Raw genomic sequence first — 17,263 nt, 5'->3', positions numbered from 1 at the left:
TGGTCACCACCCATCTTGAGGAGTTTGCCCCCTCACATATACTAATGTGCCACAAACAGGACTTTAATATCACCAACCATTCCCATGTTATTACGCTGTATCCATAGAAATGGCCCACCCTGTAGATCACAGTAAGTCACTTCCCAAACCATAAATCACAATCCCAACAGATCTGTTTAGACTGAATCTATCCAAACAGGTTCTCTGTAAACGTGTCTGTCAGTTTAACATAAAATGCCGAACCAGTGAGGGGGTTAGTCTCAATCCACAACTTCAAAGATGCGTTAAGGTCTGGATGAGAGTCACTAGGCTTCATAACAGCATGAAGTGAGACAAGTAATAACTGCTTTACCATTTTCCTAAGTTAATTTAAATCTTTCATTCATTTGAAAGAAATGCCGACACTTTCTTTTCAAAGCTCATTTAATTAAAATGAGAACCAATCCAGTAACACAGAACACTAATGTACAGTAAAAATCATGCATAAAACAAACCACAAGTTCTAGTCAGAGAAACAAACTTGGTGCTACTCTAGTAAAAACATGCAGAAAAAGAAAGCACATAACACAAACGAGGTGAAACAGAACTGCAGGACGGCATCAGCTGTTCAGGGAGTGAGACCAGTGTTGTACATCTTCTGCAGGACCTGCTGGGCTACAGCCTTCTGAGCCTCCTCTAGCATGGTGCTGGCATTAGGACCCGGTAATATCATGACCAACCCCTTGAAAGTGGCAGTGATCCCGAGGATCTGCACCTTATAGGAGAAGTAGAGGAATCCATCAGGCCCAGCGTGGCTGTACTGCACTTCATAAAACGGCTGACCAACACCTGCTGTCTCACACAGCTTACTGAGAAGCATCACTGGGGATACTGCAAATACAAGATGGCCTTGGGTGGAGGAATCGGGGAAAGAGCATGTAGGGTGAGGGAGCTGAGGAGCAGTGGGCCCTCCCACTGCTCTGCAGAAACCTGCGGGTATGGATGCAGGGAGGGTCAGGAATGAAGGCGGGCCTGAGGGTTGTGGAGAACTGTGGTGCAGGGGCCCTAGGTGTGACGGCAACAGGCTCTTTGCACGTTTCTGAGGGCAGCGTGACTCGTCAGGGTTTGGCTTCTCTGTTGGCTGCCACTGGACTGACACACACATTGCAAACTGCTTCTTAAATGCTGGAGACACAAGAAAACAGTGAAGTAGTGAGTTTAGCAGGAAGAATGTTTCCTTCTACCAAAAATACAGTTTTTTAAAAAAAAAACCTAACAGATCAAATCTTAGAGATTAATTATAATATGAGACAGAACACAGCAGAATTAACACATTTAAAGGATTCAAATGAAAAGAACTGTCAAGTGTTAACAGTAAGATAGACATGCAAACTTAGAATTCCAAGTGGTTTCCACTGGAAGCCCCATCAGGCTCTTGGTTGATCCACTGGCCAAACCATTAAAAAAAGAAATTTGTGTTCATTTTTAGTTTAAAGTCAAAATTTCAACATTAAACTTGAAATAGTATTTTGAACTGTAATCTCCACATTTGGACTTTTCTCTCAAAGCCAAACGACTGCCGTGGCTCCTGCAGCCACTACGCTACGTGCATTTCAGTGAAACAAGTTGATCAGCTGTCTTATTGTATAAGCATATTGATCGAGGGTGTAATCCTTCCATCGGTCCACTCCCTGCCATTTCATTTGCACCAAGTTGACCGACTCTTCCAGGTTTGTGCGTTTTCATCTTCTGCACCTTCTTCTGCAGCTTTCTGCACCATGACTTCAACATCCTTGTGTGTCACCACACTAAGGTTATGTCCTAAAAGAGAAATGTCAATGTAACCAGAACTGATTCTAAAGTATGATTTTGCTAACTCACCTATGCAAGTGCTTTAATCTATAGATTTCTACTTTATTCTCCAAAAGATCAATGTATGATTTTGTTAATGTGGCCCCAATACTACTCCTTATTAATTACATAAAGTATGTTATCTCGTAGATAAGGTAGACTGTGCACTTGTGTGTGCATGTTTAAATCACTTGTGCATGAGTACGTACTGTTTTAAGCCTATATGGTGGCTGCAACGATGAAAACTGTTTGGCTTGGATGCAAAAGGTTTTGCTGCTGAAAACAAGACACTGGTGTAGTTGTTACTAATTAATGATGATAATTCATTGTCCAACCTAACAGCCCAAGATGAATGGCTCAGAGTTTTAATGGCCCATGGACATTTTATTAGCCTGTGAGGGGGGGAGCAACAACAGCTACACACTTTAATACTCCATTTTACTTTAAATCTGAAAAATAATGTTATGAAGTCCTTGAGATAAAGATGGTTTAGTATCCTCCCTTCTTGCTCAAGTCCTCACTGTCACAGAAACTGGTGAGACTGCCATCAGCCTTTAGCAAACTAGCCAATTTAATTAAACATCAGAACAAATTAAGTCTGCATTAAATGCAGCTTCTGTAGATTTTCACCATGTAAAACAAACAGCTACAAAGTTCGCTTTTCTTTGCACAACTCTGTTAAACGCATACACAGACACTGTGTTGTTATCACTTGCCGATCTATTATTAATGCCGTCTTCCTTTTGCTTGTCCACCACTACGGTGTCCTGTTGGTTAGCAACCACCAGTTTGTCCGTCCGTATCTGGAAGTCTCACAGGATCTTAGCTCGGTCATCCTTCACCACCCTGGCTGCATCTCCCATTTTGACCTCAGGACTTCCAGGTTGTACTCAGCACAGACGTTTCTGTATAGACACTTGGTTATGGCGTTCCATGTCTGCCCTGCTAGCATTTTGCAGCCTGCTGTTATGTGCTTATGTGATAGTCTGCATATCCTGCACCTGGGGTTTGCCTGGTGTGGTAGACCCCAGTGCAGATCAAACTTGTGATTAGAACTTGTTCCAGTGCTGCCATGATTTGTGCCTCTATGGCGTCTTTCAGTCCAGCTTTGTCCAGCGCTGGTAGGACTTCTCCATACATCAACCACGTCTTCCACCTGTCCTCTCATGGTGGTTCCTCTTCTTTCTTGGGTTTCTGCTACCCGAGGTATTTAGTTCTGAACATCTTCCTGATGTAGCTTATGGATCTTTGTTTTTTCCATTCTGGATAGTGGTTCTGACACGCACTAGTCCTCAGCCACCTTTGTTTCACTTAGCACGCAGTCTTGGAGCGCTGGATTGGAGGAGCTTCTTTGTCTTTTAGCTTCCATCTCCTCTTTTGGCCAGATACTTGTAGCTGTCCTCAATGTGTGCATGGTTACCTTCTACACTTCTCCAGTCTTCATTATAGATCCTAGTGTTATGGATCAGTGAGTTGACGTCTTGTTCACTCCTGGCATACAGCAGTGTATACTATAAATGCATACACTATAGTTGTGTTAACATCACAAATATTCATCATGCTTGTTTCAATAGTGGTCTAATTCTTTTTGACATTACAGACCTTTAACCTCCTAGGACCTGCGTCCACATATGTGGACATCACATTTTGGGTTATTTAGAGTAAAATACTCAATTTTGCTCTATGAGGGCCTGATGTCCACTTACGAGGACATTATGCTGCTACTGTTCTATCAAAATTTTAAACGAATATCCTCATATGTGGCTCTGATTTTTCTTAGAAACAAAAATAAGGTAAAAAAAAAATAAAAATCTAGTAATTCTTTGTTTTTACATTCATCGGGCCCCAATCAGCCCAAATATCAAAGAGAAATTCAAAATGCATGTCGTGGAAGAGTTTGGGTCTTAGGAGGTTAAGCTCTAGTACTATTCACTGATCTTAAAAGATGAAAGTGAAAATGAAACAAATTTATTGACACCAATTAGAAAACTTAAAGCTAAAAACATGAGATTCAGTTTATAATTTGAAAAAAAGAAAAAGAGCACTTACTAGGAAGCATCTTAAAAATATATTTCTGCTGTATGTTCTTATTAAAAATATTCAAAGGAGCTTGCAAAGAAAAGCATCTGGACTTCTTTAAGGACCCCCTGATGATCCTCTTTTGTCCTTTTGTCCCTCTGTGGGGGGTTATCTCCCACTTGACTCCCATTTGACCTTAGAACTGAAGAAGCTTCTCTGATGAGAGGTGAAACGTCTTCAAGCAACTTAAAGAAGTCCAGACGCTTTTCTTTGCAAGCTCCTTTGGCTACGATGACCTGGATGACTGAGAACCTTCACAGACATATTAAAAATATTAAAACTCCAAGTGATGAAACAAAGAATGATAAAAGCATAAAAATAAGCTGAATCACATTATACGAGCGAATTTGTTGAAACTTCTCGGGGTGCTCAGAAACAATATTCAAAGGTATTCAATCAGGTCTTTCATAAGGGTCATAAAACTGTTGTTCTTCCTGACGCCATAGTTGAGCAATGTATCATAAATTATTATTTTTGATGCTTCATACTGATGAATTTCTGAAATTCAAGATGCATACTGACAGTGAACATAAAGATATAGGGACCTAGATACTCCCTCTGCTCTGCTCTGTCATTGTTACGTTTTTTCATTTCAAAAAGCTTGTGTTATGTATAATGCAGGATTTAGACTTAAGATTTACTGTAGAGGTCCACAAATTTAGATTTAGCTTTGAAGGACTCACAACTCTGAGCTCTCAAAGCATTTTATACAACTGAGTTATGTTTGGACACCGCTTCATATGGACTTGCATGGATATGGATATTTAGTGATTTAGAATATAATGTAATAATCAGAATCAGAATCAGAATACTTTATTGATCCCTGGGGGAAATTATTTTTTGTTACAGTGCTCCATTATAAACCAACATTAAGACAAGACAGACAATATGCTAACTAAGAATAGTACAATATATATACATACATACATACATAAGTCACTCATAAATAAATATTTGGAAAAGAAACATGTGTAGTTGTAGCAGCAAACAGTGTGTTAAGTGGATGCGTTGTACAGGGAGATGGCCACAGGCAGGAATGATTTCCTGTGTCGTTCAGTGGTGCTTTTCGGTAATCTCAGTCTCTCACTGAACGAGCTCCTGTGACTGACCAACATGTCATGGAGTGGGTGGGAGGTGTTATCCAACATTGTCTTTATCTTGGACAGCATCCGCCTCTCCGACACCACCTTGAGGGAGTCCAGCTCCATCCCCACAACATTGCTGGCCTTACGGATCAGTTTATTAAGTCTGTTGGCATCTGCGACCCTCAGCCTGCTCCCCCAGCATGCAACAGCATAGAGGATCGCACTGGCCACCACAGACTCATAGAAAATCCTCAGCATTTTCTGGCAGATGTTGAAGGACCTCAGTCGCCTCAAAAAATAGAGACGACTCTGGCCCTTCCTGTAAAGTGCTGTGGTGTTTTTAGCCCAGTCCAGTTTATTGTCAATGTGTACTCCAAGGTATTTATAGTCCTCCACAATGTCAACACTGACCCCCTGGATTGAAACAGGGGTCAAGTGTTTCCTGGTCTTCCTGAAGTCCACGATCAGTTCCTTGGTCTTTGCCACGTTGAGCTGCAGATGATTCTGCTCACACCACGTGACAAAGGAGTCGACCACAGCCCGGTACTCTGTCTCATCATCCCTGCTGATGCATCCAACCACCGCAGAGTCATCAGAAAACTTCTGAAGATGGCAGGTCTCTGTGCAGTGGCTGAAGTCTGTGGTGTAGAGGGTGAAGAGGAAGGGGGAGAGGACAGTCCCCTGTGGTGCCCCTGTGTTGCTAATCACCTTGTCAGACACACACTGTGGGAGACGTACATATTGTGGTCTTCCTGTCAGGTAATCAACAATCCAGGACACCAGAGAAGCATCCACCTGCATCGCTGCTAACTTATCACCCAGGAGGGTCGGCCTGATGGTGTTGAAAGCACTGGAAAAGTCAAAAAACATGACCCTCACAGTGCTCGCCGGCTGGTCCAGATGGGTGTAGACACGATTGAGCAGGTAGATGATGGCGTCCTCTGTTCCGAGACGAGGCTGATAAGTGAACTGAAGGGGATCCAGATGTGGTCTTACTATGGGTCGCAGCTGGTCCAGGATGAGCCTTTCCAGGGTCTTCATGATGTGGGAGGTCAGTGCCACGGGCCTGTAATCCTGGGGGCCACTGGGACGAGGCGTCTTTGGTACCGGGACGAGGCATGATGTCTTCCACATCACCGGGACCCTCTGCAGACTCAGACTCAGCATAAACAGTTTATGAAAGACTCCACACAGCTGGGGGGCACAGGTCTTGAGGACGAGGGGACTCACTCCGTCTGGTCCAGCAGACTTGCCTGAGTGAAGTCTCCTCATTTGCATCTCAACCTGGTATTGAGTGAAGGTGATGGGTGGGGGAGGGGTGTCAGGAATCTCACAGGAGGCAACATGTGAAGAGAGAGGCTGGCACAGTGGTGTGGCTCTGGATTCCAGGCTGACTGCAGGTGAGGTTGTGGGGGTGGGAGCAGACACTGTGGTGTCGAATCTATTGAAAAACAGATTCAACTCGTCGGCTCTATTCTCACCTCCCTCAGCTCCCCTGCTGTTGGTTGGCCTGAATCCAGTGATGGTCTTCATGCCCCTCCACACCTCTCTCATGCTGTTCTGCTGGAGTTTCCACTCCAGCTTCCTCCTGTAATTGTCCTTAGCCTCTCTGATCTTGTCCTTTAGTAACACCTGGATCTTCCTCACCTCCTCTTTGTTGCCCCCTCTGAAAGCCCTCTTCTTGTTGTTGAGGAGGGCTTTGATGTCCTTAGTCACCCACGGCTTGTTATTTGGGTAACAATGAACAGTCTGAGCTGGAACAATGGAGTCGGTGCAGAAAGTTATGTAGCCTGTGATACACTCAGTAAGCCCATTGATGTCCTCGGCGTGAGGCTCACAGAGTGTTTCCCAGTCGGTCACCTCGAAACAGCCCTGTAGTTCCGCTATTGCCTCCTCTGACCACCTCCTAACAGTCCTGGTGGTCACAGGTTCCCTCCTCACAATTGGCACATAGCGGGGGGTGAGGTGAATCAGGTTATGATCTGACCTACCAAGTGGGGGGAGGGAGGAGGAGCTGTATGCATCCTTGACGTTAGCATACAGTAAGTCTAAAGTTTTCTCTCCCCTGGTGGGACAGTCCACATATTGTTTGAATGTTGGTAGTGTATTGTCCAGTGATACATGGTTGAAGTCACCCGAGATCACAATAAAGGCACTCGGGTGCTGAGTCTGTAGCCGAGCTATGGCAGAGTGGATAGTGTCACATGCAGCTGTGGGGTTAGCAGAGGGGGGAACATAAACAGCCACCAAGATGACGTGAGAGAATTCCCTGGGTAAATAATACGGCCTGAGTCCAACAGCACACAGTTCAGTGTCCGGGCAACAAATCCTTTCTTTGATTGTTATGTTGGCAGGGTTACACCACCGGTTGTTAACTAAAACAGCAAGCCCACCTCCTTTACGCTTACCGCTAGCGATGCTGTCCCTGTCCGCCCGAACAGTGTGGAAGCCTTCCACGGAAGCATTCTCATCGGGAATGACCTGGTGCAGCCATGATTCGGTGAAACACATCAGGCTACACTCTCGGTATTCCCTCTGACTCCGTACCAGTGCTGAGAGCTCGTCGATTTTACTTGCCAACGATCGCACATTTCCCATCACGATAGACGGCAGACACGGTTTAAACCTCCTCCTCGCTTCGAGCCTCCGCTGTCTCACCGTCACCTTTTTTCTTCTCTTCTGTCCTTGACCTCTGCATCCCCGATGTGTTTTCCTCCAAATTTCAGCTGGTACTTCTGCGGGCACTTCTGCGGGCCTGGCCAGCGAGCCGGCCGGCCGGCATCAGGGCGATCAGCTGATCTCTGGAGTAAACAGTCCGTGCGTGTAGGAGATGTGCCGCGGTCCCGTTCCATGATAAAAGTAACAGTTCCACGGCCACCAGAAGAACAAAAACTCTCTCAATCCACATGATTGAGTAAGAGATAGAAAACGGAGGAAAATACAAGTCAGAAAAAAAAAAGAATACGTAAGAAAAAAAGAGCTAAACTAAGAGAAAAGCAGGAGCGACTGTAACAGGCTGCACGCTGGTTGGCGCATGCAAAAGGTAGTTATAGTTACTTCATACACGTAACTGAGTTAAAAACTGAGTTACAATACTATAAAAGTAATTACTAGGAAAAGTAACTATTGTGTTACTTTAAAATAAATAAGTTTAATAATAAGTTGAACCCTCTGGGGTCCAGGGTATAATTGGCTGTTTCTGAGTACTTTTGATTTGACCTCTACATTTCACCTTTAAAAACTGTTTACTTCGCCTTGTTTGGTATCATCCTTTTCTGCACAACCAGTTATTTTCCCCCCATTTTGACAAACTGTATTAACACAATTTATCTAAAAATCAGACTATAAAACAAAATCAGCGTAGAAGTTATTTTACTGTAACGACCACAAACATGTTTATTGGATCATTTTCACAACTTAAAATGTAAATTTTTAAACTTATGCACAAGTTATGCAAACAACAGAGTTGTATGCAGGTATTTACCTAAAAATGTGGTGGTTTTCTTTTTTTCAACATTACAAACACACAGAACAATCAGGTGTTCTGCATCAAATAAGATACGAGAAATTATTTGTGCCACTCCAATAAGAATAATTTCTGTCCACTATAAGACAGTGGAGCACATCCCAGCCTGATACCTGCAGGCCTGACCAGAGATGGGCAGTAACGCGTTACTTGTAACGCGTTACTGTAATCTGATTACTTTTTTCAAGTAACGAGTAAAGTAAGGGATTACTATTGCAAAATCGGTAATTAGATTACCGTTACTTTCCCGTAGGAACGCTGCGTTACTGCGTTACTAAAACCGTGATTTTTTTGCGAGAATGTCTCATGACAGTGACGTAAGCAAGTGCGACGTTGGTGACAGCAGCTGTGTGCAGATCAACAATGGATAATATATCGAGTGCGGGAGAGAGTATGAGCGTGCAGCGTTTAAAGTGTGGAAGTACTGACCTTACTTTGAGTTTGATTCCATAAAAAGTGACAAAAACATTAGTGTCCGCTGTGCGTGGGAAGAAAACTTCTTTTTACAGCGAAAAAAACCCCTAAACTTCCAACAAGCACCGAGTAGCTACGACGTGATGGGAAACTCACAGAGAAACTCGCGCGGATTCTTCAACTGACCGCAGCACACCTGCACCAGGGTAACCCTCCGCCTACCCTGCTCCTGCTTTACAGGTGAAAATAGAGCAACAGGACCGCTGAGTCTTTGACTTTATTTATTTTCTGCTGTGTTTTACTTGCATCTGTTTGAAAGAGTGAGTGAAAACACAAAAAATATTTTATTTTATGTGCTGGAATGTGTAGAAAATAGGTTTAAATGTTAAACTAATTTATTCAAGTCAGAGAATGTTGCATATAATTAAATGTTTTGCTTGATGCATAAAGTTAAAAGATTAAAACTAATAAAACAAGTTAAAAAAAAGAGACTTTTCCATTTGATTACATTTTGTATGATGGATTATGCAGAAAAAGTAGAATTGGGCTGAAAGATCTATCGCTTTATCACCTCTTCAGGTTGTAAATCGTGTTTTTAAAAAGTAACTAAGTAACTAAGTAATTAATTACTTTTGAAAATAAGTAATCAGTAAAGTAACGGGATTACTTTTTGGGGGGAGTAATCAGTAATTAATTACTGATTACTTTTTTCAAGTAACTTGACCAACACTGGGCCTGACAGCAGGAGGTGTATCACTCCTGTTTTCTACCTGGAGACAGCGTTTACACTGCAGTCTGTCTGGAGCAGCGGCCTCATCGATCTGACACAAAACAAAACAACTTACACTACACACTAACTACACACTCCAAACACGCTGAACATCAGAAATCTCTCTCCCTACTTCCCCCTCTTCCTAAACAACCAAACGCCATGTTGCATATAATTTTTTGATTGGTCGACATGTTACATTTTTCCACCAATAGGAAAGGGGTGTTTTTTCCTTCTCTTTTTTTGGTCACAAGCAGAGAGTGCTTGCAAGCGCTTTCCTTAGAAAATGTCATTTCTAAGGTTTCTTCCTGCAGTAAACAACAGTATTCAGGAAAATAAAAATATTGCATATATTTTTTATAATAACTCTGGTTTTACGTGGCCGAGCAACACAATTTAAAGACTGCTATATGATCTGAAGTCCCCACTTTCTTGTCTTGGGCTTACATAGCATCTTGTTGCCATGTCATCTTAAATTGGTCAAATGATTCGTTTACCATGACTACGTTATTCTTCCTCAGCCAATCAGCAGAACTTGTGTGATTGTTTCTCCCCCCAGCTCCAAGTAGGCTGAAGACAGCTTCAACCATCTGTCTGCTGAAAAATCATAACGTGTCCGCATCGCATTCTCTTGTTAGTAACGGTAACGGCGTCGTAACGATAAAAATAGTAATTACATTACGAACACTGTTACTTTTAATGCCATTATTCTTGCAATGTGAGAATTATGCATTTGTAGGACATTTTCTAGTGTTTACCAGCTGATTAGCTTTTGGGGAGCTCCACTTCACAAATAACCATTTTACTTATTTTCATGCTACAATTTGTATTTTAATTGAAAACTGAACTGACTTGTGAATAAAATGACTTCTGACTTAAGACCTAGTTTTCTGCTCTCCATACCAAGTGATTATGAGAGTGGAGTAACAGTGCACAACCAGAAACTGGTTTGTAACCAAGTGACACCCAGGCTGGCATAGAAATGGGACCATGATCAATATTAAGTCACTCATCTATATGAACAAGAGCTCCCATACCTTCCACCAGCACTTTCTTAGCCATAGAAGCTGCATGGTGAGATGAGAACGCAACAGTAGCAGATAACCCCTCGATACCAGGTCCAGCCTTCAGGGAAACTCTCTCCACACCCTCTACCAGCACACGCAGCACCTAGAAGCAAAGCATGGTCACTCAGAAGACAACATTCATCCACACAGCAGTTAAATGACAACCTCAATACCAGATGTGACTGAAGGGCCAGACATCTATAAACACCTACTGTATTTTCATGTTTAGGTGGAAGCTAGCGAGCTAACTTCCTGCTAACTTCTAACTCCATTAAATGTAATAAATCCTGTTTTCATGGATGCCTGGATGTTAAACTTAATTGTTACACCTGGTAAAGCAGCAACACTGATCATTTTATAACAGATGAAAGAATTTCGACAATTTTTAACTCTCAGTGATGCTGCAGTGTTCGTTTGACTTTGGACCTGAACCTGATGGAGTTTAGGACCCAGATTACTCTGCGAGGCTCCTGCCTACAGTAGCTGTAATGCTCCAACAATCCATCAAGCGGTGCGGCTTCGTAGCTACCAAAGTCGTGCTAAAACAAGTTTTGACAGGTTTTTGAGCGCCGTGTAGCACATAAAATCGGTTTGAGGTCAGTAAGCAGAACCAGAATTCAGACATAAGGCGCACTGTCGATTTTTGAGAAAATTAAAGGATTTTAAGTGCGCCTTATAGTGCAGAAAATACGGTATATCATCTATAACCCTTTCAAATACAGTACATGTACTGCAGAGAGGTTTTTTTTGGCCTTCTTTTGTTTTGCACTCGTTTCCTTGCATGCACACACTGCACATCATGTCCAGGTATTCCATGGGTAGCTGACAAGTCTTTGGAAATCACCTTGCTGTTGGAAAAACTATTTTGCCCATCAAACTCTTATCATACACAGGGGAAACTGGTCAATCTTCATAGTTGATTTGCTTTTCTTCAATTACCCCACCCCACCTCCCCACCTGGATGGCTGGGTGTGTGTGCAAGTTGTGAACATGGGAAACACCTGGCTAGGATATATTATGAGAAGAAGGCAAGCCAGTCTGAGGCAGTGTAATAGTTTGGCCAGTGTTTGTTGAGAATCCTTGGGTCCTGGCACCCATGTGGATGTTACTTTGACATGTACCACCAAACATTGTTGCAGACCATGTACAGCTTTCCCTGATGGTGCCGTGTCACAATGCAAAAATGGTTCAGGAATGGTTTGAGGAGCACAACACTGAGTTTGAGGCATTGACCTGGCCTCCAAATTCTTCTGATATCAATCTAACCAAGCATCTGTTGGATAAAAAAAAAAAAGATCCAATCCAGTCGAGAGGCATACACACTAACCAACCCTGCATCAGAGTGGACTTTGAGTGACTTAAGACACGAACACAGAAGTACCAGCTGTTATGGGTTAACTAGCACTGCCTTTAACTTGGAAACACTGACAACCTCCTGCTCATTCACTAATGTATTGGTGCATAGAGATGTGGGTGATAGATGATGTGTGCCATTTCTTACTGGGTGACACAGAATGAATTTCACCCCTTTCCCTCGTCAACACACTCAAAACACTCCACAGTTCAGCTATACCTGCAGTATGTCTTCTTGCCTAGTGGATGCAGGCAAACCTCCAATACAAAGGTGTCGCTTCTCTGTGCTCCGCCGTACACTGATGCGGTAGCCAGGCTCCAACATGTGACCGTGCAGCTGCCGTATGGCTTCAGCAACTACAGCAGCTGAGCCATATTTGGCATACGCAAAGCCGCGGTTCTGCCCACTGAAGTTCATCATCAGCCGGAACTCCCAGAGTGGTCCAATGGAGCTGAACAGGGGAATCAGGATGTCCTCGTACGCGTCCCGTGGGATCTGGCTGATGAAGACTTCACAGCGCGGTCCTGGCGTGGCACCTTCCCACACTGACCATGAAACAGAGGAAATGGTATGGCTGATTATGCAATTTTAAAATTCAAGCTCATGCAATGCAAAATGTACAACAAATCCTTAGTGCACTTTACAAAGCAAGTCCGTGTCTTTACAATAGAGTGACATGTGAGCAAGCCGGGCTTTTCTTGTTTCAGCTGGAAATAAGATCAAACTGACTTTTAAGTCCGTGGCCATCAAGTATTTCCACATTTAGCTTTTAGAGATTTTTTTTATATATCAACCGAGTCTTTTCACAGCTGCATTTTACAAACAAAAGCAGCTGATTCATTTTTACCTTTGAGAAATCTATATCATTATTGGCACTTGGTGGCAGTGGTGAAATGTTGAAAATCTGAGCCAAAAACTCAATATTTCTTAATGCTCAAGAGAACAGGCAGTGTTGGTACTACTGCGGTGAAGATTCGAGAACAAATTCTATTATATTAAATTAGGCAAAGAAATATAGAGACGCAGATTCTCTCACCCTCAGGTGGTCCTCCATATTTCCTCTGGCCATTAACTTGAGTCAGCGTTGTGTTGGTTGCTTTCAACCAGATTTCCAGGGCCTGCACCCGTTCAAGGTTCAGCACCTGATGTGGAAACAAAATAGAACCAGCACAAGTCCATCATCTTCATGTGTACTACCAAGTGAGTCCAAAATACTTTGTTTTTTCGATTTATGATATGCAGTCACATAAAGCTGCTCATCCATTTGCCAAGTTTCCCTGATATAGGTTTGAGTGTGTTCACATGAATGAGGTATTGTTGGCAGCATCTGACCAATCACACTGATTATTATACCAGCAGCAAGGCCTCACTTTCAAATGCTAGAAAACCAGCAGACCCAGACAGTTTGGAGCCCCTCCTTTAAAAGCTGGCTGCTGATTTTAATTGCACCAGCAGTTACTTTTCTAATCTTTTGAATACCAATTTAATTCTAACCATATGAAAATCTGCTCTACTCCTGTTAAAGTTGTGGAAACTAGTGAACAGCTGAAAGACTTCCTGACTGTAAATAAGACTTTAGGTGACTTTCAGTGATGCTTCAGGGCAAATTAATGTACAACTAAAGCAGCCTTAAAAGCAATAAATGATTTCATAAATTCAGTTGAAAACAATGCTGTGCAGCCTTGACATTTGATACAGTTGATCATAAAAAGTCTTAAAGACAGCTGAATGGTTCTAAACGTCTCTCTCAGGCAGGTCTGAGAGGCAGGTCGGGGTGTATGGGTAGAAGGACTTTGTTCTAGCTTGGTTTATGTCACAACAGGAGTTATCCAGGGTTCTGTTCTTGGATCACTGTTATTCATTTTATATATAAAACAATCGTAGTAATAATATCGCTACAGCACATTCTCATTTTATGCTGGTGATATGCTGATGTACTACTTTGTACCTACTCATAGCCAGGCTCTATTTCAGCTTTCACTACACTACAGCATAACCTGTGCAGAAACGCGTTTTGAATATTGACAACATCAAACTGACGATCTTCTCAAAGGAAAACTAAACCTTTTATGTACAGTTCAGGCAACTTTAGAATAAAGTCCTGTTTGTCCTGTGAGGCAAGAATAACACTCGTTCTCCCTTTTTTCATGTCTGTACTTAATTACAATGATGTGATTTATATGCACGCATGCTCAGAATGCCTACAGGCTGGATTCTGTCCATCATGGAGCACTAAGATTTATTATTTAGAAGAGTTTTAAAGCTCTTACTCACCACTCTACATCACATGTGTGGGTAACTGGTCTTCTTTGTCATGTTGTAGATTCAACCACTGGTATATTCTTATTTATGAGGTGATTCTTGGTTTGTTCCATCTAATTTATAGACTTGCATTCTTTGAAAAAAATAATAAATAAAGGGACGTTATCCTCTCAGATCCCAAGAGTTATTATAGCAGCTCTCGAGTTCATTCTGTGTCTGAAATAAGCTGTTTGGCTCACTTTAAAATAACCTTTTTCCCATTGGCAGCATCTTGCAAACAAACAATTTTAACAATAGGCTGATGATGCTCATCTGCTCCTCTGGTGTGTTTGAGATGACAACATGAGGATCATCTGGAGTACTCCAGCCACGCTTAGTTGAGTCAGTGTTTTTAATAAATGATCACCTGAGGCTGACACAAGCTCTTGCTGTCAGACATGTCTGGTCTTGTTTTAGTATTGTGTGTTTGATATGCTCTTTGCTAGCACATGCCAGACTTTTTCTACCTTAACTCTCTTTTTACGCCAGCTATCTGCAGTCCTCTGTGCCTGCCCAGCAAGTGTGCACGTTGACCTTTATACACTAAATTGAAATGGTCTGAAACGCTATTAAGTGGGAAAGCAAATGTATCATATTTGCATGGGTGACTTGTCATTTCTTTATGACAAATACAGTAATAATAACTGTAGTGTAGAGCCATTTACGCAAAACCCAACGAATGAATCAAGTGATGTGAATAGTGGGCTCTACAGGTGAACAGAAAATGCTGCTTGATGACTTGCAAACATCAATGTCAAACCTGTCTTTTTCTTTGATAAATGTATTGTTGATTTACTTGCGCCAAACTCAATTGTTTATTTAAACCATATGTTGGCATTTAATATGTTTAAAGACAATGAAATTGAACTATATAGATACTGTGCCCACTTTGATACATTTTTGTTCATTTCTATTGGAATGGAAAACCATGAACCAAAATCAGGCACAAGTTTGGCATTCCCAGCCAGTACTTGAAGAAAAAAAAGGGAAAGAATGTTGGTAGTTTTCACTACAGCTGAACAAAACACTGACTGAGGCTTTATTTCTATAATTAGCTGCAGGTGGGCCCTCATCGGGGAAAACAGCAGAGCGTCACCGCTGGAAACACAAGCTAAACGAATCGCGTAAAGCACAGGAAAACGCTTCAAGCGCTGTAGCCAACTCTGCCAGCGACTTTTTATTTTAACCAAAACAGACTTGCGCCTTCATTTCTGCTTAGATGACAAAACTTTTTTCCTTTTCACGTGCCTGCTTCCACTTATTTCCTAGCTAAACGACATATTTAAAAAGTCTAAAATCAAACAAACAGAAAAAAAAGAAAAACTTGAGAGGAAAAGGATATTCCAGAATTACCTGGCTTTGCTTGTTTTCCATCGTCTCTGCGTGGTTGTGCGCACAGCGACGCAACTTTGTAGCCCGTTTCCAACTGCAGAAGTCCTTCTATTGGCCAGCAGCTTCCACTCGACGCTGTGGCTTTAGTGCCCACTGACCCGTGGGCGGGGCCTAGCATAGCCCGTCGCTAAGGTGTGGAATGAAATTTTGTGACAAATAGCAAGAAACGGCTGTATGGAGGACTGCTTCTAAACTTCTTTGTAACCTATTGTGCATTGTCTCTCTTTATCATTTATCTGTGCCACTCTTATTATATATGTTAATTGTTATCAACATATACATCATTTCCACAATATTGTTTTTTTGTAATCTTCAAGTCAACTGACTGTGTAAAAAGGAAAAAGGAAAGTGCTTTTGTCAGTAAGACTGGAAAAGAGCTCCCACATTAATAAAGTCTGGTCTATTTAAAGCTTGGAAAGAAAGCTGGCAAAAATGCTGCATAAAGTGGTTTTTATGGGATGGCCCGTTTGCCTGCACTGAGCTCTGTTGCCACAAGGAGGCGGTGTACATGGTATGTCAGGTCTGTGGCCACCAGTGATGGGAATAACGCCGTTACGAGTAACGGCGTTACTAACGCTTTGGCACAACACCTCGAGCTAGGGGGCAAAACAATCACATGAGTGATGCTGCTTGACTGACGAAGAATAAAGTAGTCGTGGTAAGCCGATCACATGAGCACTTCAAGATGACAAAGCAACAATGTGACATATACCAGGTTTTAAACTGTGTTGATGGGCCAGTAAAACCAGAGTCATGATAAACAATATGTACGCGTGTTTTTTCCTGGATAGTTTCATCACGTTTAACGTCTAAGGAAGCGCAGCGAGCGCTCTCTGCTTATGAGCAAAACAAAACAAAAAAACAAACAAAAAAATCCCTGCCCGCTCATGAAAAAATGCACCATGTCGACCAATCAAAAATCATATGGCAACATGACGTTTGGTTGTTTAGGAAGAGAGAGAGAGAGAGAGAGTTTTGAGATGTGAGAGATTTGTGACGTTTAGCGTGTTTGGAGTGTGTACTTCATGTGTTGTCTTGTGTAGTTAGTGTGTAGTGTTGTGGATAGTTTTGTGTTGTGTGTCAGAACAATGAGGCGGCTGCTGTCTCCAGGTAGAAACAGGAGTGACACACCTGCTGCTGTCAGACCTGCAGGTATCAGGCTGTGATGTTTCCTTTATAGTGGACAGAAATATTTGCAGTGGCACAAATAACTTGTGTGGCATCTTATTGAAGAACAGCTGATTGTTCTGTAAATAGTTTATTTTAAAAAATCAAGGTAAAAGGTAAATGGCTGCAAATATCTTTGCTGTTTGCAAAACTTGTGCACAGGATTTTAAAATTGACCATTTATATTTACATGTAAAGTTATAAAATATGATTCATTAAACATCTTTGTGGTTGTTACAGTAAAAAATAAAACTTTTTCTACTCGGATTTTATGTTTTT

General features: G+C 42.1%; 1 protein-coding gene across 1 annotated transcript; it reads right to left on the bottom strand.

Annotated features, from left to right (window-relative positions):
- Positions 1–405: 405 nt before the first annotated feature.
- dnd1 (DND microRNA-mediated repression inhibitor 1) lies at positions 406–15,893 on the bottom strand. Its single transcript, XM_086261427.1, has 5 exons — positions 15,779–15,893; positions 13,161–13,266; positions 12,344–12,669; positions 10,741–10,873; positions 406–1,164 (listed from the first exon to the last, which is right to left on the bottom strand). Exons 1-5 carry the CDS (start codon positions 15,797–15,799, stop codon positions 608–610), a joined length of 1,143 nt encoding a protein of 380 aa, XP_086117553.1. The 5' UTR covers positions 15,800–15,893; the 3' UTR covers positions 406–607.
- Between the last annotated feature and the right edge of the window lie 1,370 nt (positions 15,894–17,263).

This window comes from Aulonocara sp. 'chitande type north' Nkhata Bay, linkage group LG2, assembly GCF_057382095.1.
Source record: "Aulonocara sp. 'chitande type north' Nkhata Bay isolate Kocher_YH1m ecotype deep benthic linkage group LG2, A_spYH_male_GT1.1, whole genome shotgun sequence".
Lineage (NCBI taxonomy): Eukaryota > Metazoa > Chordata > Actinopteri > Cichliformes > Cichlidae > Aulonocara > Aulonocara sp. 'chitande type north' Nkhata Bay.
Note: the sequence above shows the minus strand (reverse complement) of the source record. Positions and strands in the feature narration are given on the sequence as shown.

Bases quoted from the DNA above. Each gene is read 5' to 3' on its own strand.
- dnd1 (XM_086261427.1), bottom strand. From the start codon at position 15,799: ATGGAAAACAAGCAAAGCCAG. The intron at 10,874-12,343 runs GTATAGCTGAAC...CTTTGCTTCTAG, and splicing joins GGCAAGAAGACATACTGCAG to GTGCTGCGTGTGCTGGTAGA. The intron at 1,165-10,740 runs GTATGGGAGCTC...TTGTGTCTCCAG, and splicing joins TAAGAAAGTGCTGGTGGAAG to CATTTAAGAAGCAGTTTGCA.